The sequence below is a fragment of the Falco rusticolus genome, chromosome 5 (genome assembly GCF_015220075.1).
Source record: "Falco rusticolus isolate bFalRus1 chromosome 5, bFalRus1.pri, whole genome shotgun sequence".
NCBI lineage: Eukaryota > Metazoa > Chordata > Aves > Falconiformes > Falconidae > Falco > Falco rusticolus.
The window spans coordinates 88,459,029-88,480,714 of NC_051191.1; the positions used below are offsets into that span (position 1 = coordinate 88,459,029).

At 42.6% G+C, this 21,686-nt stretch overlaps 1 protein-coding gene across 2 annotated transcripts in view; it reads left to right on the top strand.

Annotated features, from left to right (window-relative positions):
* Nucleotides 1-20,720, top strand: part of CHD1L (chromodomain helicase DNA binding protein 1 like) — a 28,187-nt gene extending 7,467 nt beyond the window's left edge. The window contains exons 6-23 of one of the 2 annotated variants that reach the window (XM_037388008.1): nucleotides 1,089-1,170; nucleotides 2,417-2,579; nucleotides 2,910-3,065; nucleotides 4,259-4,351; nucleotides 4,802-4,898; nucleotides 6,345-6,418; nucleotides 7,520-7,630; nucleotides 9,728-9,842; nucleotides 10,290-10,443; nucleotides 11,543-11,708; nucleotides 13,076-13,221; nucleotides 13,586-13,749; nucleotides 14,497-14,705; nucleotides 15,756-15,854; nucleotides 16,628-16,698; nucleotides 16,955-17,069; nucleotides 17,316-17,424; nucleotides 18,111-20,720. In XM_037388008.1, the coding sequence (XP_037243905.1) occupies nucleotides 1,089-1,170; nucleotides 2,417-2,579; nucleotides 2,910-3,065; nucleotides 4,259-4,351; nucleotides 4,802-4,898; nucleotides 6,345-6,418; nucleotides 7,520-7,630; nucleotides 9,728-9,842; nucleotides 10,290-10,443; nucleotides 11,543-11,708; nucleotides 13,076-13,221; nucleotides 13,586-13,749; nucleotides 14,497-14,705; nucleotides 15,756-15,854; nucleotides 16,628-16,698; nucleotides 16,955-17,069; nucleotides 17,316-17,424; nucleotides 18,111-18,189 (2,203 nt within the window). In that variant the 3' untranslated portion in view covers nucleotides 18,190-20,720. The remainder of the gene's footprint in view (nucleotides 1-1,088; nucleotides 1,171-2,416; nucleotides 2,580-2,909; nucleotides 3,066-4,258; nucleotides 4,352-4,801; nucleotides 4,899-6,344; nucleotides 6,419-7,519; nucleotides 7,631-9,727; nucleotides 9,843-10,289; nucleotides 10,444-11,542; nucleotides 11,709-13,075; nucleotides 13,222-13,585; nucleotides 13,750-14,496; nucleotides 14,706-15,755; nucleotides 15,855-16,627; nucleotides 16,699-16,954; nucleotides 17,070-17,315; nucleotides 17,425-18,110) is intronic. The other variant, XM_037388009.1, reaches the window with a different exon arrangement.
* Nucleotides 20,721-21,686: the final 966 nt, after the last annotated feature.

A 21,686-nucleotide genomic window follows, 5' to 3' on the forward strand; every position in this document is an offset into this window, starting at 1 on the left:
TTCTGGAAAAAAAACCATTGCTGATTGTTTGTACCTTGCCCTGTCTAGGAGCAGTTGGAGCGCTTTGTAAATATGGGACAAAGCTGTCAGATGTCCCACTTCTACTATTCCTTATGAGCAGTGTAGCAGCACAAATGAGTTGTGCAAGAGCCATGCTCTCACATACTGCATGAGAGATCAGACTCTGCTCTGCACACGAGCGTCTGCGATGTTTCACTCTGCAGTGTCTGCTCTCCAATTCAGTTGCTGAGCCTGTGAGATAAGAATAATGACATTTGACTGTCCTGGCAATGGAGAACCACTTTTAAATAGCAAAGAGGAGAATCGAGGCAAACGGAAAGGCTGTAGGGAGAATGTATGTTGTTGTGATTCCTGCCCTTCACTGGGAAGAAAAGCATATGGTAAGAAAAGCCGAGGGTCATGCTTTCACTCCCCTGCCTACTCATCAGTCAGACTTGTCTATGTGGAAATCACTCTGTGACGTGGGAGTTGAAGCCCTAGTGATAAGCAGGCACAAACAACTGAGGGTTGAAAAGATCTGGAGTTTGCACTAAGCCTAGTGGATCTACTAGATCACCAGTGATTCTGCATCCTACCTGAGGAGACACTGCGTATAGCTGTGTGAACCCACAATATGTTGAAGGGTCCTGCCTTGCATGATTTGCAAAAGACTTATAATCACTGTCTTCGCTACCTCATAATAGTTGTTGCATTTTTGCACAGGTGCTTGGGCCTAGTTTCATGTCTCTTTTTTTTTCCAAATCATAGACCTCATTGATGTTTAACTAACTTGTGCTATGTCATTTTCCCCATAGTAATGGGAGTAGAGAGAGAAGCAACAAATTCAAGTGAATTTACTGAGTTTTGTTTTCAGAAAAACTCATCCAGGCTGTAGTTAAGGAGCTCTGCTGGCTTTTAAAAACCAGCACTTGTGAATTCCTCCCACCCAACTCGTGATGTTTGCTTGTTCATGTGGTGGGACCATCTCAAGTTCAGCCAAGCAGAGCCACTGCTTACTTCAGTCTTTTTGTACTTACAAGAATAAATTGTCAGCCCCTAACTGAAGATGCTGGTTTGTGTTTGTTCAGCTTTAATTGGGCTGCCTTGGTTGTAGATGAAGCTCACAGACTGAAAAATCAAAGTTCTCTGCTTTACAAGACGCTGTCTGAGGTAAAGTAACTCCTCTGTCTTCTAGTGGCTAATGACTTTTTCCTTTTCAGTATAGCATACAGATTCTCTGTTTCTTCCTCTGAGTATTTATTAAGCTCTGGGCCGCAACCAGTTTCTATCAGAGTTGGTGAACAGATTCCCCACATTTAGTGGCAGATGGACAAAGGCCTTGGAGGTGGGCAGTATTTGGAGCTTATCTCTCATGCTTGGGCTTGATATGTTGGAGCAATTTGAGAGACTTAAAAATGTAAAGCAGCCAAACGTAGTGCTGAACCACAGCTGTGCTACCGAAGTAGTAGAAGTCTGGTTGACCTAAGACAGTGTAAAGCAACAACAGGTTATCTATCTCCAGCTGTGGGAGGGTGAAGGAGCCCTTGCGTAGTTCATGAGACCTCAAGTCCATGTACTACTGACTTCTGTTGTCCCATTTAATAGAGCCACCCTTTTTTACTGAAATTAGTAGAATTGTTCCAGCTTCCAAAGCACCCTGCCAGAGTGTCAGAGTGAAGGCTGTGTTTCCTCTTACGGCAGTGAAACATGGGCATTAGGTCTGGGCTGGCATCAGCACCAAAGTACTACAGTACCTTGAAAAGTAAATTTTTTATTAAATTCCTGAAAGTCTTACATCTTCTGAACATGTCCATGCTGCATTTCAAGAGCTTTGGTTGTAGTCACAAGAAAGTAGGCATGATTTACCTTAGTTCTTCTGCTAAAATATTTTCTATTACCAAACCTGAGAGGAACTTGCATTTTTTTCAAAGTAGCTGTATTCCCCAAGTCTCTTTACAGAGACTACTGTAAGCAACCAGATAATGTTGCTGTGTGTGTTGGTTAGCCAGCAAGAAGAAATGGAACATAGTCTTTCACAGTTTCATTTCACTGTCCTGTTCTGACAGCATTTTCCAGGCATCTCTCATCACCTAACACTGAGTATGCAGTACTGGACTGTAGAGTACATGGATCTGAGAATTTTAATTTTGTAAAATGTCAGTTTTGTGCTTGTTCTTATTTTGCTTACACTGGCTTTCTTGCATTGGTGCCACCCTACTCTGGTGGAGCTGTTTGACTGTCACACCATACCTTATGCTGTATGGTTTTGGCAGACATTTGCAGCATTCTGCAGGCAGTTCTGGGCCTACTTCATCTTTAAGTTAAAACTTAATAGTGGTGCGGGTGGAGTTGTGTATTGAGTAACTTTTCCAGATATTTTCTTCTAATAAATCTGTTTTGTTACTGGTTCTTTCAGTTCTCAGTAGGCTTCAGCCTGCTACTCACCGGCACTCCGGTCCAGAACAGCCTTCAGGAACTGTACTCCCTGCTCAGCCTCATTGAGCCTGACATCTTTCCTAGGGAACAAGTGAAAGAGTTTGTTGAGTACTACCAAGCGATTGAAAAGGAGAGTGAGCCAGGTCAGTAATAAGCGATGTTGGACTTCAGTCAGAACCAGCTGTTATCTTGACTAGGAAACAGGCAAGCTGTGTCCTCTTTATTTGCTTTCTTTTAATGCTGACTAGTTTTAAAACAAAGCCACTAAAAGTAATAATTACTTACCTTGATGTATCTCTTAAGTATTTAAGATATGCAGCTGTGTCTTGGTTTCTCTGTTAAAATTGGGTTGAATCATTTCACTAATAGATATAAGGTTCCTTATACATTTATTTTGAAAGCATAGTTGTGAAGGTACTGTATAAATTCCTTACATTTAATGCAGTAATCTTTTTTCATCTGCTTCTGCATAGCCAAAGAATTGCACCATCTTCTGCAGCCATTTTTGCTTCGAAGAGTCAAATCTGAGGTGGTTGCAGAGCTGCCAAAGAAGGTGGAAGTGGTTCTGTACCATGGAATGTCAGCTTTGCAGAGGAAGTACTATAAGGCCATTTTGATGAAAGATCTAGGTAACTGAGAGTTTTGAATCCTATCACTTAATTTTAAAAACAAAATTAATTCCTTCTGTAAATCTGTGCTCTGTTGTAGTGAAGCAGAAGACACTTTGGCCTGCGGAGTATATATAGAATAACCATGTCAAATTCAGTGCTTTGGGCTGCTTCATTTGTGATTATAGCTTGTGATAAAATAAGAGACACGTGGATCTAGAACTGACTATTGCAGAGCTAGGGAGGGTCAGTTTCAGGATTCTGCTTTGGGCCAGCCTGTAATTGAAAATACTTATCACAAGGTAAGCCTGTTCGTCTTGCATGTTTTTGTGTTCAGGCAAAAGTGTGGTACAAGAAATTTTGGGTCTGTGAATCTCTACAGATTTTCCAGTAGTAGCACAGGTGGTGTAAAGCAAATCTAAACATACTGGATGTAGATACGAGTTTCTTAGGAAAGCACAGGGCCGTATAGACAATGCAACCACAGGCTCTTACCATAATAGCTTGCTTCTTGTCACTTTGCATCTGAACTGTTACAATGCATCCTGAGATATGAGAAAGTATTTGCTTCTCTCAAATTCTTCCTCTTCCATCTATTCAAACCACATCATATGGCTTGAAAGTGCTTATGTGTTGTAGGGAAAGTAAAACTGGGGGGATGGAGACTCTTTGTTCTTCTAGGACTAGCACTTTGCATGAACATCACCAGGCAATTTGAACTTTCCTCTTCTAAAGTCAGCATATGCACACATATTCTTTTTTCTACTCACAAAATTGCAACCCTGACTGCCTGGGAGATCTTTACTATGCTGTATTACTTTTTTTGTTGGAAAATTCAAATAAGGAACACCAAATGTCTTTCCCTGTTCTTAGTGATTTCTAGGTCTATAAATCACTCTTAGAAAAATGACAGTGACCCTTTCCAGTGAGTCCAGGAAGTTGCAGGGAGTTTGATAAGGCAGAGTAGTTTTCATCATGGTCTTATTTCTAAAGGTTTGTCCAAAAAATGTGAGGGAAAATTTTTTTTGGTCCATGAAAACAGATGTAGTAGCCTTGAGATGGAAAAATCAAATGAAGACGTGATATGCGGAGAGAGATACTCCAGTGCTGAAGCACTTGCAGAGCAGTGCTCCGTACCCAGACCTTCCCAGTCACACTCATTGATGGAGCATGGGCTTTCATGCTCAGTTCCTTTTCTGTGCTTTTTGTTCCAGATATATTTGAAAATGAAGGAGGAAGGAAGATTACACTTCAGAATGTCTTAATTCAGCTTCGGAAGTGTGTTGCCCACCCGTACCTTTTCAATGGTAAGCAAGCAGTGTTCTCTCTTGAAATAGAAAAAAAATAAGTTTCTTAATTTACACAGTGGTTTTCTATTATTGCTTGGCAGCATAATGCATAGAAGAAGCAAGTAATAAACAATGTTGTACTTGAATTAGTAGCAGCTGTGAGTTTGTGACCAGTTCCAACACATGACAGTTCATCAATAATGAGGAATCAAGTAGGGGACTGTGTAAAGTCTGAGTTTCTTACTGCAGCCCTCCATTTGTGCATCTTGTCTCACCTAAACAATGAAGTCACAATAGTTTTCTGAACTACTGAGGGTGTCCTTTAGATACAGAGAAGGACCATCACTTCTCAGGCAAGCATCACGGAGGTCTGCTTAGCGATAGTTGGCAGTGCACACACTGAGGTTGACCACAGAGTCGTTACTTGCATAGTATTAGGTCTGCTTCTGAAACTCTTTTCTGTTCCAGGTGTTGAGCCAGAACCGTTTGAGATTGGAGACCATATTGTTGAAGCCAGTGGCAAGCTGGTTTTGTTGGATAAACTCCTTTCATTCCTGTATGCTGGGTATGTCATGTTGGGGTGAGGAAGATAGGGTGGGGTTGACACAGGGGGAAGAGGTAAACCAGGAAGGCAAACTACCTTGCTTAGCCATAAATTGAGCAGATATTAATTACAACACAAGCGCTGCCCTATTTATTGCATGTTACTGACTACCTGAAAGAAACAATTTCAGTATAAGGAGCTGCATTAGAGGTCGTAGAGGAACCTCAAGAGATTTTTTGAGCTTCCCTTTAAACATTTCTCAAAACACTTCACTAACTCTCTCACGTGTTCTCATATTTGCCATATTTGGGAACTTGGGAGAATAACCATCTGACGTGGTATTCAGCATATCTGGTTTGACCACAGGTTTCCTGAGAGTAGCTTCCAATGCATCAGTTCAGTTCCTTTATGCTATGTTGCTTGTTTCTGCCCGGGAGGCAGAATGGATAGTAAATGTGAAAAATAAAATTTGACTGGACCAAACCCCAAGAATAAGCTTAAACTTCAGCTTTGGGAATGGCATTCAGAACTCCTTGTGTTGAGCTCTGGTGACTCCATAACCTGGAACCCAAGGACCTTGGGTATTTACCTCAGCTCTCAGGTGGGAGGCAAATCAAACTGTGGTTTGCATTCTTGTGCAGTCTGTGAAGCAGTGCCCTCCTGCATGATAAAAGTTCTACCTTCTCTCTTAATTGGGCTGAGATTTCTCTTTGACTGCTTCCAGAGGACAGAGCTTCAACAGACCTCTGGAAGTTCTAATATGGAGGTCTTTGTCCTTCTGGTGTGTAGCACCTTGTAAATGGGTGCCTCTACCTTGAACATCTTTGGCCGAGAACCAGCCCTGTGCAAATTCTGGACTTAAAAATGCCTGTGCTCTGCTCTACAGTGAAGTCTGATTTGAACAGAGCACTGTGAGGCCTAGAGCTTGGAGGGAAGTGACTTGATTTCTCACTTATATGTGATTATAGGAAGAGTTTGATCTTTGAGGGTCGTTTGCTGGAGAAGGAAATGCTCTGCTGTCACAGAGTTGCTGATATTACATTTCCCCACTATTTAAGATGCTTTGTAGCGTGTGATTTGGGAGCAGTCTTTTGTAGCAGGTCATGCGGTGAGGAAGCCCTGGTAATGCTTGGTTGAAGCTGAGATCCTTTTAGACAGGCTCCTTTGGGTCCTCCCCAGGCTGCATCAAGCCAGCAGCAGAGCTGCGCCAGAGCCTTGTTATCTCTCTGTGACTCCACTCTCTAGACATGGCAGCTGATGATGGCAGACAAAGCTAACTGGTTGCATTTGGATGTGGTGCTGAAAATGTGGTGAGGGAACAGGCCATGACTGTGAGGCTTAGTGTACACAAGTGATAAGGCCTTGCTATGTAACGGTGACTGGTTAAGCTATTGTAACCCCTCTACCACTCCGTGAAATGCTATCATGGTATGTTGAGACTCATGGTATCTCATGTTCTTCTTCCAGTGGCCACCGTGTCTTGCTGTTTTCTCAGATGACTCAACTGCTTGATATTCTGCAAGACTACTTGGACTACAGAGGTATGTTCTGCACACTTTGGGAGAAGAGGGCTTATCCTTATGATCTCTGCTATATGTTGTTCCTCTGATTTTGATTGATCAGCCCGGGATGGAGAAGGAACTGTGAGGACTTATACTTCATAGTAGATAGAAACCATATTCTTGCAGCGGTGCTGTGAGTTGGAGGGCCTTGAGTTCAGCTCTTTGCTGTGTTAGCACCTGCCTGAAACGAGCTGGCACTTAAATGTTGTTCTTCAAACTAGTTTCAGCTTTGGTTCCTCAATAAAATGTAGTTAACAGATGGCAGGGTAGCAATGTTTCATTATATACCTGTGTTCAATTATGTACCTGAGTCCTGAAATAATTGCACTGAAGGCAGTAGGCTTGCTCTAGATTCAATTTGTCCAGCACAAAACACAAATTGGGCCACATTCATACCAGGAAATTAATTTTTGATTAAAACAGTTGTTGGCAGCAGGGCCCCAACATGTCTGCAAGGCCAGATTGGATCAGACCACTTTTGGCAAGGTTAGCAAAGTGTTCTTGGGACATTTTCTTTTGTTTCAATCCACATGGCTCCATGCCTACTTAGGATTTCCCATGAAAGAGGCTTTTGTTTGGTGTTTATGGTTTTGGACGACTAATAGTGCAGGATAAAGCCAAATGTAGGGCCATATCCCATACTGCTCGCTCACAGGAAGGCACACATTGAGGGCCATGGGAGTTTGCATAAGGAGGATCCAATGGTTGTTGGCCTGTTTTGTGGGGCCAACAGCCAGCACAGCATAGTCTGAAATGAGATTCTGAACTGATGTTCTTTTACATTGGCTCTGAATTTTCCTGTTGTGTTTCCAAGCAGTACGTTAAATGCTAAGAGTCTCTTCTTCAAACCCAGCTACGTTACCCTTTGTTGACAGTCGACCTGGAAGTCAGGGTAGTTACTTCAGTTTATACAAGGTTTAACTGGGAAGGAATGAAGGAGTTGACTACACTAAAATGAGAATTGAGCCAGGAGGATTTGGCATAAAAGGATTCAGGGCAGTAGTGAGACAATAGAGAATGAGTAGGAGGGTAAGAGCATATACAGAATTTCAGAAGCCTACCTGTTTCTTTTTTGAAAAGGCTACAGCTACGAGCGGCTGGATGGTTCTGTTAGAGGTGAAGAGAGATACCTTGCCATTAAGAACTTTGGTCAACAGCCCATCTTTATCTTCCTGCTGAGCACCAGGGCAGGTAAGTAAGGAAAGGAGAGACTAACAACCCATGTTGCTTCTGCACTCTTCTTTTGCTCTCTCTGGCAGGATTTCAGAGAGTTCTGATTCCTGCAGAGCCTGTTCATGATGAGGATTTTTGAGGGAGACAAGACACATTCTGAACTTGAGTCTCTCAGCTAGGACATCTGGTTTCTGTGCTTTCCTTTTGGCAGCTGATGCCAAGATACTTTTCATATTGCAGCCACTTGAGTTACTTTTTTTATTCCAAGTTCCATAATGCCTGTCCCTGTGCCAGGTTGAGCTTAAGGAATCTCACTAGCATTTTATTTCTGCAAGCACCAGACTTGAGGCCCGAATAGACTTCCCTTAAATAAGCTGGTGGAATTGCTTCTCGAGTTTGCTGAACATGGACATGCTCTCTAGCTGGCAGACAGACTCAAATGAGAGCCTTTTAGCATTCTGAGACTGCAAAGAACACTGTGGGACTGATACAAAAAAAATGGCAGAAAGAAAACCCTCTGGACTTTGTTTTTATAAGTTTAGAAGGCAGGCATTCTTTGTTGCAGTGCTGGGTGCACGGAGATTAGCATCTCAAATCACGTACACCTATCCAATCAGCATTCCTCAATCTATTACAATAAAGCATACATATTCATCATATTTCCCTAGAATCTAATGCATATTATAACAGATTCCCCGATTTACATATGCATAATACATTTGCGTATGCACACTTCGCTCCTGGGGGTCTTTCTTGGAGTCTTTTGAGACCTCTGGTGGTTGACAAGTTGGTGAACTTCATCTGAACTTTCTTGGGGAACATGCGCACTACTTGTTCTTGTATAACTTCATTTGTTCTCTGCGCTGTATGGTTTTGACCACAATGTTCTGTTACCCCACTTCTCTCATCTAGGTGTCTCAGAAAGCTTGCTACATCTTAGTGAGCTTATTCAATAGGTCAAGTTAATCACTGCTTTATTTTCACCCTCTGTTAGTGGTTCTTTACATCTTAGTTATATCAGGACTGCCATCTGTGCTTATTCCCCTCTTAGCTCCTCGGGCAGGTCTGTGTCTTCTACACAGTATCAAACCTCCCTGTCCCTGTTCAAGCAAGGACAGAGGCAGACTTCTGCTTGCCTCCAGGGGAGCAATCCGCCCTGCTTCACCTGAAAGCATTGAACTTAGCGAACTAAGTCTTCATTTGGCCTTCTGGTCAGACTTCCCTGTATGAGCCTGGCTCCAATGATACTGCAGTGCATTGTAGGAAGTATGTAGAGAGACGGAGGTGCTTAATGTAGGAATAAGTGTGTCTCTCACCACAGTGCCTGCACTCTCCCTGCCCATGTCAGTCAGAGTTGGTTTTTACTGCACGTTGCTATGTCTAGCCAAAGCATCTTGTATTCAGCTGGGAACAAGTGTGCTAACAGTATTTCCATCACTGTTATGTTATGGACAGAGATTTTCAGGTGCTTGACTACCTCCGTTTGCAGGGATTTTCTGATTGTCGTGAAGAGGGTTTTGGCATGAGCTGGAAGAAATGAGGCAGCAGGCTCCCACCTCTTTAACTACAGTATACAGTCACAATAGCAGGTATTAAAAAAACAGACTTAACTGTATTTTTTTTCTTTTTATTCCATGAGAGCCCAAACTCTAATCTCAAAAACTTTTAAGTCACATAAATGCCTAGGCTCTGGTTATTGTATAGTTGGGCCTGGTTTTCCACTGTTTAAGCAGTGTATTTACCAGTTGCTTCTGTGCTGCAGCCAAGTCGTGACTTGAGCAGTCCCTTGTAGCCTCAGTGAAGTCAGCCCTTGCTGGGTTATTCTGCCTGCCAGTGGAAGAATATGTCTGTGTTGCACTGGTTCACTTGCCCTGTATCTCTTCTGGCTGTATTGCATAATACAGCTTGTTTTTTTGCTATTGCAGGAAGCTAGGAGCTGGAAATGGGAGGCTCGCCCATCTTCTTAGATCCTTATGAGGCTTAGATTTGGGGTTGAGAGATACATTGAATTAGATGTGGTTGATCAGATCTGAGAGCGCCTTGCACAGCATAAATTGTCCAGCTTCTCCTTTATTTTTTGCTGGTGAACTATTTTGTGACCTTTTTTGTTTGTAGGTGGAGTTGGCATGAATCTGACAGCAGCAGATACAGTTATTTTTGCGGATGGTGATTTCAACCCACAAAATGACTTGCAAGCAATAGCAAGAGCTCACCGGATTGGGCAGCACAAGTGAGAAATGTTCCTACTTATGGTTTGGTTGCTGACTTTGTCGGTCTGTCAGTCCTGCTTGCCCTATCCATGGGCAGTGGAAGGTTGAAGTACAATATATTGAAGTTCAAAAAAATGGCAGAGAGGATTTTATGTCTTCGGGGGTTTTGTTGCAGCTTCATGCAGTCTTGTCCTTGTCATGTGTCTAAGGCGGGAGCTTTGTAGATTTGGAGTAGGAGTGGGAGTCTGGAGGTTTGCCTGCTCTTTTGCAGTGAGCATTTCTCCTGTGTCAAGAAGCAATTGTATCAACATTACATTTCTGCAGATTATTTTTGTTGATTTTGTTCTTGCCTTTTTTTCCCCTGCCAAAGGAGTGGGTGAGAGGATAATGCACCATGCAAGGAAACAGCTTTAGTGCACCTTCTAAAAAAAAAAGAAAATAATAAGAATTTTCTTACACTTTTCAAGGCCTGTAAAAATTATCCGTTTGATTGGGCGAGATACAATCGAGGAAATAATCTACCGAAGAGCTGCTTCGAAGCTCCGGCTGACAAATGCCATTGTAGAAGGAGGTCAGTTTGCTCTGGGAGCGCCCAAGCATCAGGGAGCAGCAGAGTTACAGGTAAAATAAAGCTATATCTTCAATTTGACTCCAGTAGTGTCTTCAGAAATGTCCCAGAGTGTTTCTGCATTTATGTCTAATATGAACCTAGCCAAACGGTTATGTTTTTGGGGGAGATGTGCATTGACATGACAGCTTTTGCATGTCTTAAGAACCAAAATGACATCCCAGGTCCAGACAAGATCTGACATTTGAAGTCAGTTTTTTACAACTTCGAGGCACATCCATTGTTGAAAAAGGTTGTGTTTCCTTGAGGAAGAGGGGAAGGCAGAACCTTTCCTTGTCTTACTTGTTTGTTTTTAATTATAACAGGTCTAAAGTGGAAGCTGACTCATTGTTTCTAGAACTTATTTGTTTCTGATGCTTTTTTCTCACAAACAGAGCTGATGATAAGTACTTAGCTTTTGGTTGCTAGTCTGAAACTTGGTCAACTTTCTGTTGACCTCTTGGCAAATGTAGTGTCTTGGGAGTCAGGGCATGATTTATAATTCTGACCTGAAAGCTGAGGTTTGTGCTGAGAACTTGAGTTGAAAACCTCAAGCAAAGTGACATTTAGGGGAATATACCCGCTATGTGTAGCTAAACCTGGGAGAGGTTTGGAATTAGTATATCCTTTCCCTTGTCACCGCCCCTCCCAACCCTATCAGCATGTATCTCAGCAATTATAGTTTCCATGGGAGAAATGGAACTGAGCCCATAGGAAATTCCATGCTGATATTTTTCTCCCTGTGGATTTTTGTGGTATTTAAGCTTTTGTTTTAAAGGAGTTGGGGGCAAAAACAGGCCTGGTCTTTTTGGCTATGAAGAAAGGTGCTTGAATGCAGTCAGTACAATGCTGTTTTTTTCATCGATCCCTGAAAAAAAATGACTGCTCAAGTCTGGATGAGTTATGTTTGAGGGAGATATGCTGTAGGGGCCTGTCCCATCAGGTGCTGGGAGAGCTGGGTGTGTTAAAGCATAAGTATTTTGACAGGTAACATTAAGGCATAATTTCTTCGCTTGTCCATCCTTTGTATTTAAGCCTTAGAAGCTTGAGACACTGGGACTGACAAGTAATCAGGAGTTACTAATACTGAACTTCCCCTTCTCTTTGTTAAAGCTGAGTGAAATCTTGAAATTTGGCTTGGATAAATTGCTGTCCTCTGAGGGGAGTACCGTACAAGATGTGGAGCTAGAAAACATCCTTGGAGAGACAAAAGGAGGGAAGTGGGTAATGGATGTTGTGCTGCCACGTGAAGAAGAGAGTGAAGAGATGGATACAGAGAGTAAGTTAAGAATCTAAATACCTATGATGAAACACATGACACTTAAGTACTGGTAGAGAAAGCTTCCCAGGGAGGGGTGGCATTTTTCAGGCAACAAGAAGAAACGTGGACTTGTAATTAAGTAAGTTACTTGGATTTTGTTTGCGGCCTATCCACAGACTTTATTTCTGAGACTTCCTTGTTCTTCTTTTTGTGCCTATTTGTTAGATAATGGTAACAATACTTGCCCAGTTGGGGGGGGCTTGGGAGCTGAATTCCTTCATGTGCTTTAAATATTTTAAGACCTCGGGTGAAATTCATGAGAAAAGGGGAAGTATTAAAATTGCACCTGCTGTTTTTCTCACAGAGAGCTATTAAATAGATCTATGGTTTTAGAGATATAACAGTAACTTATGGAAAGGCTGTGTAGTATGTGTTTTGTATTTGTCACCAAACAAAAGATTATTTGCCCTGAAAATTGCAAGTTGAAATGCCCTTTTAAAAATTCCAAAATGTGAGATAAGAAATGGAGAGTCACGGTGTCTAAACAACTAGAGCAAACCTACTCTGTGTTCAGTAGTCTACCCTCCAGTCCGAACGGCACACAATTGTGGTTAGTTCTTCATAGCCCCCAAACTATATGAGAATAGATTCTAAGGATACTTTCCTTCTTCTAGTGTCATCGTGAGAAGAACTGAATTTCTGTTTTGAGTACAGAGTAGTACTTAAATATGTATCTGTGACTGAAGCAGAAATAAGGCCCTGCAGGTTAGGTATTGTCTGTCCTGCCGCGGTTGCCAGCAACAGGTACTTACTTGCTGAGAGCTAGCAAAGAGTGGTATTTTCTGTTGGTAACTTAGAGGAGCAGTGGTACTACACAGTGTAATAGTTATTGGGAAAATAACTCACTTGATGAGCAGTAACTCTGAGCTGCCAAGAGTTTTGCTTTTTTTGTTATTGTTTATTTTGAGGGGAGCTCAAAAGCCAGTTTGCTGTCCCTTTACAAGAGTTGCCTGTAACTAGATAGCAAAGCTAAATGGATTCGCTACTGGCAGAGGTGCAATGACCGAGGAGAACAGTGATGGAGCCACAGCTTAAGACAGTTAATTGACCAAAATAGGAAGAAGAGGTTTTTGCCAGTATAAATGAGTTAAATGAAAAGCTTTTGCCTAAGGAAGCAAATCTTGATTCTTTTGTTTCTACATGATGCTGTATGAATGTCTACATGTATGACAGTGGTCATACAAAAATTGAGGAAAGCGAACATCTTTTTTCTGCTGAGAGTAGAACAGTGCCACAAAGCAGCCAAATTTCTCTTGATCTCACTGTACGTTGTAGGTGTTAGTGGCTTTCGGTTCATTTTTACACTTTTTAATTATTTTTTAAAGCTCACATGTACGTGTATGAAGGCAAAGATTATTCAAAAGAACCCAGCAGAGAAGACGAAAAAGCATTTGATCAGCTTTTGGATCTTCAGAAAGCCTTGACTGAAGGGACCAGTAAGGAAGGGAGAGCTCTCCGGAACAAAGCAAATGTAAGAGACACAAAAAGGCACATGATGCTCTTTCATTTGATTGTGGAAAATGAGGCTGACAGTTTTGTCTCTACCTGCAGCTTTCAGAAGGCATGTAAAAGATTTGGATGTCAATGTAGTAAAGTTGGCTCTTGAATCTGAGGCCTTGACAATTCAGCAATTCTGATATCCTATCTCTGATCTGTTATGTGGGGCACTCATGTAAACTTAGGTCACAAAACCACATATTATGTGACAATTGGGGTCTGATGATTAAGACCAGTGGACAAGTAGGGAAATGGAAAACGAGTATAGGTTAAAGTGGGCACCAGACACGGCTTTAAGATCATCAGTTTGTTTCCGTGATAGTACTTTCTTTCTCCAGGCCCTTCTCACAGGCCTCCGGGAACAGTCAACCAGGAGGAAACATTTGTTGAGTGCAGAGGAGCTGGATGCTAGGCGGAAGAAGCGCCAAGAAGCAGCAGCAAAGAGAGCAAGGCTCATGGAGGAAAAGAAGGCGGCAAAAGCAGAGGCGGAACGCAAGAAAAAGTAGGGTTTGTAATGCATCTACTACTTGTGAGCTGATGTCTGTTACGCTGTACTCTAGAAATGTGTGTCTGGTTGACGAAAACAAGTTGTGCTCTGTATCTGCTCTGGCAGGTGGGGCTGGGGTTGAGGGGAGGAGATGACAAAATGGCTGCAGGCCACCCTTATGAGAGAGTTAACTTCATACAGCAGAATGTTTGTGTGTGGGCTCAAACTGTGTAACACAGGGATGTGAAGGTGGAAAAATGGCTTCAGCCCCTAGCGAGGGTTCTTTTCCCCTGAATACGCTGCCTGACCTCACATCTAATTTAATTCACAGAGAGTGGCTTGAATAAGAACCCCATATCTGAATGTGCACTGAGCTTATGGGAGAAGCTTTCTGAAATGTCACTGTTGGCTCCTGTGTATTGATCTGTGACTTTCTGGCATGCATCTTAACTTTCTCCTCCCTGTTTTCTAGATGTTCTTCCTTTTCACTGCTTTAAGTAGCTCCTTGCCCCTTGCCATATGCTCATTTTTTCCATGCCTGCAATTGTGTTATTGCACTGGCATGTGGCTCTTCATATCACAGGTAACAACTGTGGTAAATTTTGTTCCGGTCTAAAATAGAGGAGGGGAGCAGAAGGAATGCAAGTCAGGGTCTCCTGTGTTTCACTGCAATGATGTAAAACAGAGTGTGTGCCCCACCCACCCCCACCCCCGGCTTTGATTTTCATTGAGCAGCATCTTTCTTCTCTTGTTTTGTTTCAGGATGGCCTGGTGGGAGGCAAATCATTACACATCTACCTGCCTTCCTTCTGAGGAAAGTGACTTTGAGGAAGAGTCTGAGGAGGATCAAGCTGGGCTGAGTGTGGATTTAGATTACAAAAATGCAGACCTGAACTGTATCAAGTACGTCATGGGAGATGTCACCCACCCCAAAGCAGAAGAGGAGGATGCCATCATTGTCCACTGCCTAGGTGGGACTTAAAACAACAGGAATGTTAGTGGACAAGGGGGCTGAATTGTCCCTACTAGCTCAATAGTTTCTAATTCACATCCAGACCGAAATAATTTGGATTTGAGTCTGGCTTAATTTTGAGTGGTACAGAGGCAATACAGCCTCTACCCCACCATGTATAACCCAGACAAGTACTAGCAAGATAAGATGTACACTGGTCTTTTCATGTCCTCACTGGATTTATGGGCAAGCCTCTTGAAAAGTGCCTGTATGGCTTGAAATTTTATGGCTGTGGCCAAGTGGGGACAGTTCCGCCTGAGAGCAGGGCCTTTTGTTCATCCTGTGGTAGCTGTAGGGATTGAACTGAGAGATTTAAAATCATCTCCCTTATATCATCAGCCACAAGAGAAAAGGCACTTCCAGAGGCTGAGATCAGACTTTCTCTGTCTCAGTGTTTGTCTCTCAACATTGTAAGTACAGAGGCTCTAGGCTAGTCTTCTAATTTAAGGACCTCTGTTAAGGCAGTAAAGCTGAGGGAGAAAATTCACATGACAGAGTTCCTTCTGAATCGGTGCTGGAGCTGCTCTCTGAGCTGAGCTGTAGCAGAACATTATACTCTGCTTTGGTATATGTTAAACTTGCACGAAACCTCATGTTTAAAATGGAAATGCCAAGTAGAAGTGAAACCCTGCAAATAACACACATCCGGTTGTGGGAAGCCCAAGGCACCAATCTGAAGACATACTAGATGAATGCTCTATGCACCTATGTGCATATATGTGAGGATACCAGCAGGTTTATATGCTCAGTGCCATGGTTAGTGCTTGTTTGAGCACCCTGAATGGACAGCAAGAAGGAATTCTTCCCAGAGAGTTTTTCTGTGGGAAGTTTGTTTTTCTCAAGGGCTGAGGTTTATCCTCTAGGATGGTCCCTTGACGACTGGTTGTGTGGTTCCTGTATCTGGTTTTGATAATCATTCGTTGCATTTGTACAGAGTAGGTCCCTTTCCTGCAGGGGTGGTCTTTATCCTCACCTTCTAAAAGGAGTCTAATTTGTCATCTCGTTCTAGATGACTCCGGCCGCTGGGGAAGGGGTGGTTTGTTTACAGCTCTGGAGGCTCGTTCTGATCAGCCAAGGAAAATATATGAGATGGCAGGAAAGATGAAAGGTAAGAGATTAAACCACGACCTTAGGCCAAGATACTTGAAAAAGCTTAAATCCTACTGATGTTGCAGGAGTGAGGTGCCTGGATACCTCAGTACTCATGTTTTTTCCTCTTTCTCTGGATACGTGCATCCCTAGCTCTGAAAGTAGTAGTGCAGTGGGTGCTTTGACTTGACTTATCTGGAGTGTAAGAACTCTGCACAGAGGGTTGGTCATTGCAATGCGTACTGCAAGTCATAAAAAAAAGAAGAAAATCGAAGTTATTCATTATTCACAGGATTTTTTCACTATATGCAAGAAAGCACTGTCAAAGTGCTTTTAAGAAGAATGAAAGCCATCTCAGGCAGTACTCAGCTGACCCTTTGGCTCCCTCCAAGCACTAGTCTTCTAAGCATTTATTAGCAGTTTTGAGCTACCTGCAGCTGGTGAGGAATGTACCCCTTGCTGTAAGGTGGACCTGTTGTTTTTCATAATTTCCTGGGAGATGCTTTCTTCTTGTTCCAGCGTCTCTTTCCATTTGTGGTCTTTAACTGGGATGTATGTGTGTCTTTAGGGGGGGGGGGGGGCCGGGGCGCAGAGGGAGCGGTGTGGAGGTAACATCTGTCTTGCTTCCCTGGGCAAAGGGTCTGACTCTGCTGAAACCATAATTAAAAAAAAAAAAAAAAACAAGCCAAGGAGAATAATACAGAACATTGACAGTGAAATCACTGCTCCATTGACTGCCTGTTGACTCTTTAGGACTGTTTTTTTGTTACTGTTCTGTTGTTTTCTGGACAGATTTGGAGTTAGGAGGAACCCTGTTGTTCCCTATTGATGATAAAAAATCCAGGAAAAAAGGACAAGACTTGGTGAGAATGAGAAGCTTCTTTCTGTGTTGTTCTGCCTGCATGTTTTTGAAGCTGTGTATAATGAACATTATGTCTTTTTTCCCAGTAATAATGGCGCTGAATACTAAACATGACTAAGTTGCAGTTAAATGTTAGAGAAAGATCTTTGGCTTGTTTATTAAAGCTAATAGTAATGCCGTTTTCCAGCAGCTATCACTGTGTCTCTTAGCACTGTATATAGACTCCCATTTAATTTTTTTGTATGTTTTCTACTTAGTTGGCCTTGATTGTAGCTCAGCACCGAGATCAGTCCAACAACTTGTCTGGCATTAAGCTGTCTGCTTTGGAAAAGGGCCTGAAGAAGATTTCTTTAGCAGCCAAGAAAAGGAATGGTAAGTGTCTGTGCAGTAGAACAGTGAATCCTTACATATGTGGTTGCATCTAAAGGTGATGACCAATTTCCACCTCTCCTGTACTGTTTTTTGTGAGGTGAAGTAAGAGTGAGACCTCCATGGCAGATATTTTGTGTTCTGAAATACTACTTCTGCTCATGTTGGGTAGCTTGAAGTCCTTACCTAGACCACTTTCTGTATGTGTATCTTGTCCTAAAGAGTGTGCACTCCCTATTCCCTCCTCAGCAACAGTGCATCTTCCACGCATCGGGTACGCAACAAAAGGTTTCAACTGGTATGGTACCGAGCGGCTCATCCGAAAATATTTCACAGCACGGGGTATCCCCACTTTTATGTATCCTTTTGGAGTATTGTCTTACTGTGTTCACGGTCCTAATATTGAAATGATCCCCTAAATATCTTGGTGAATGCAAAGCAAGAAAGCAAGGCAAGGCAGAGATGCCACAGGCCAGCTAAAACTTGGTTTCTTTGACTTTGCTGACATCCAGGAAATCACTCCACGGTGAAGGTGATAATGACAGATTAGTGTGATTCAATATGCCTGTCAGAATTTGTTAGAACTAGGTGCTAGTCTTCTGTTGACAGCCATCAACTTACCTGTATATACCACATCTGTGGGGGAGATGACTGGAATTTCAGAATAACGAAGTGACTCAGAAAGTAGCAGAAGTGAGAAGGTGAAAAAAACATCACAATGTTCCAAGCAAGTGATAACCTGCTTCCTTGGCTGAATGTGGTGGAGTTGGTGTGTGTTAGGACAGGCTCTCCTAACAAAACAGCTCACTGCTTTCACCTTCCAGGAAAAGAAAGAGGTTTACAAGGAGGCTCTGTTTTGTCACTTCTCTAGGAAGACATGCATTTGTTATACTGCCACTGTCAGCGATTCGGTGAAACTGAAAACCTGAAACAAAGACAGTAGTATTCACAGCATTCTGCCTCCTTCCTTGGTGAGTCTCTTAGTGGTCATGTTGTCTGGCGTTCCTTGACATTTGACAGCATTTCCTTGACAGCTTGTATTAGATACTACTTTTGTAGGAATAAAGACTTTTCCTGTGCTTCACAACAATGTTCATCTTCACTGACAGCCTCAAAGCCATGAAGAAGGAGTAATTTCATTGCAAAACATGCTCAAAAAGCTAAGGATCTTTTCAACATCGTGCAGACAGCCTGTATGTATTCACCTTGGAAACATGGCTTACACAGCCACTATTCACCCCTGTATCTCTGCCTTTACTGGTCAGAATGTTTACGTATTGGCAGTAGCTCTGGAGAGGAACGAGACTGCTTCAGAGTTCAAAGAGTCTGGATAAGGATGTTGGCTCAATCCTAGATCTGTTTTGGAGATGGAAAATTAAATTTTCACTGGTGGTTGTTATCCCTTGCAGTAAGTTATTGCTAGGGCTTGAAATACAGTATTGTTTGGCGATATTTCCTTCCCTGCCTTCAAATCTCATCCCTTGTTTCACTATACCCCTTTTCAATGAGCTGTTTAGTAGTTACCTGGGACTTTGTGTACCTGCCCACGTAGACGTGTCAGTGGAAAGGAGGCGGTCAACTATATGACAACCACATAGTATAACCTGTTCATACTGTTCCAGTTTCCCAGAAGTCCATTTGACTTGCATTTGTTCAAATACAAAATTTAGCCACATAATCACGTACTTAGAACCTAGCAAAATCCTGTCCAGTGGTCTTGGCAAAGGCGTACAAGACTGCCAAAACTTGAGACTGGCTTTATAAATGACACTTTTCCTTCTCCCACAACTGCTTTTTCATTAACAGCTCTTTGTTGCAGCTGTTGGGCAAAACCAGTTCCTTATTGCTGTCCAAAAAGCTGTGTGAAAGTTTCCATGACTCTGATTCACTTAAAGGAAATCTTAATGCAGGGGTTTTGATGTTGGCTTTCCTCTATTGCAAGAAAACTTTCCTGGGTTTTGCATTGTTGGAGCTGTTGGCTTTAGCATATTTTCTAGGGTTTTTTTTTTTTAGTACAGCCAGGCAATCATAGCTCTCCTAATAAGTGTTTTGACCAGAGAGACTGTGAGGTGCCAAACTCAATTAAATTTAAAGTTCAGCTTCCAATAGGAAATCATCCCACAAGCAGTGGAAAGTATGTCTTTAAATACCTAATTGCCAACACACATCTCATGGGCTGCGTTTACACTGCCTCAGTAGTACCATCTGGTTGGTTAATAATTTCAGGCCTGATTCTGGCATGGCTCATCACACTGACCGGTGTGCTCCACACTAGAAGAAGCCTTCCTGAGCTGGATACTGTCATTCACTCTTCACTCTACTGGAAAACCCCAAAGGATTTGTTATCTCCTTTGACCCTGCTGAAGTTTAGGAAAGTTAGTGCTGCATAGCACCTCTGTGGATAAGACCTTTCTTGCAGCTGCTCACAGGAACAGCCCCTGTGTATTTGGCAAAGGGCTTGCAGGATCAAAGGCTGACTGTGAAGAGTTTCTGGGGTGAAAGGTGGTGAGTAGAGATGCACATTATCGTGTTTTCACCCAGGTATGCGAGCTGGCGCTCTTCCAGCAGGCCGGCTGGTGGCACTGTTCATCAGCTGCAGCACCAGCACATGTTGGTCTTCAGCATCCCTTCAGAGAGCAGGGCAGTGATCTCCAGCCTGGAAAAACACTTCCTCTTTGCCAGAATTAAGACAACAATTATGCTTTTCCTTTTGCCAGCTTGACTGAAGACGTAATTTCAATCTGCAGACTCAAGGCTCTGTTCCTCCACCTCTTCTTTTCCTGTGTATTTATTGCCCTTCTTTAAAAGGTTTCATTCCCAAGTGTGTTCCAGTGTGTGTAGTCTTGTTCCTCAACTTCACACACACTTAGGACCAAATGCCAGCCCACCTACGGGTTCTCTGGCCACCATGCAGCTACACGTGGACAAGACTTGTCTTGTGGCTGAGTCCCCCAGAACGGGTTGAAGTAGTGCATCTACCGCCACTATCGCCAGGTATTCCTACGTAAGGCCTCATGCCTTGTTTCTACAAGATGATGGGTCTCTGCCTCTGTCCTGTGCCCCCCACCCTGCTGTAACTCTTGACTAGAGTTATAAAGGAGAGGAGGGCATGACTACCTGCCTGTTATGTCCCTTACCCTCTAAGATAAGGTTCACAGCAGGCTGCAGGGTTCCTGGCACACACGGAGGAACGGTCAGGATATGCAATAGCTCCTAGCTCTCTAAGTTAGGAGCAAGTCAGAGAAAGATGTTCTCTTCCCCCCTCTAGTCCTTTTGGCCTGTACAGATGAAATCTACCATATTTTTTTCCCTTTAAATTTACTTAGGAAATGTTTCTGGATTGTGGGGGTTTTGTTGGGGTTTTTTTCTCTTTTTTTTTTTTTTTTTTTAAACTAACTTTTTTTAAATCTGCTGAACCCAAAGAAAAATTCTAACTCCATCTGCTTTGAAATGGAAGTGAGATTTCAGTTGAGTCATGAACTGGGTTTTGCAGAATCTCAGCCAAGTGAGGTTTTTGTTAGTGTGTGCTACCCACCACCATTTTTCTCTGTATTTGGGCAGAAATCATGTATTTTGGATAATTAATTCCGTAAAAGGCTCAGTAGCTTTTATGCAAGTTGCTATACAAAATAAACGTGTCATGCTGTTTCTTCAGCTGTGCAGTACCACGCGTTTTCCCTTTCTAAATAGCAACCACCCCAAAAAGGAAGGAAGGTGTTCATTTGTAGTCATGTCCCTCTGGCCTCTCTTTTCCTCTACACAAGATTTTTTGCAGCGCAAGAGCTGAAATGTGGCTTCTTGTGCATATCTGTCATTGTGTGTTTGCTTAAACTTTAGATGTGTGCTGCTAGATTGAGCTCAGTGGCACAGAGCAAGATCATGCACAGTTCAGACTGGCTGTACAAGCAGTTCCATCAGATAGGACCTATGAAGTGGCATCCAGTTGCAGTGAAAATCTTTCCACCCCATGCTGGAGGCTCCAGCTGATGCTGTATAAGAGTGGGCAGTATTTCAGAATGGCTTTTATACTTGTCCTGGCTTTTATACTTGTCCTGGCTCAGCTCATGCTTATGTTTCTTACTTGACAAGGCCCAGCCTCTGATTCTCAAAGCATTGTGCAGACAAATCCTGTCTTTGGTGAGGAGTCTCTGCGGCCTGTAACTTAAGAATGATCTTTTCATTCTACTCAGGAAATGGTAAACAAAACAAACGGAGAAACCAATCGGGCTTTTTGGACATGTGTAAATATGTGATTTTGTCACTGAATTTTGACACAGACAAAATTATCTGGAGATGTCACTGTGTGTTGGTGAAGGTGGAGTCTGGATCTTGGAAAGAAAGAGGAAGGCTGGTTTCCAGGGTGATAGAGAAAATCTACAGCAAATTCAACCTCAGTATCTTAACAAAAATATTGTATGTATGTGTCTCCAAACAAGGCAGAATTTGGCCCACAAAAATGTTCGGTAGAAAAATACAAGGGTAAGTAGATGGGTTTATTTAAAAATGAGTGCATCTAATGATCCTGGAGGAAAAAAGAAAGCAAACGTTGGAGCAAAGAGATGACTTAAGTGTAACCTACGTGTCAAGTTGTGTGAAAACTTCCACCGCTTTACAATAGAT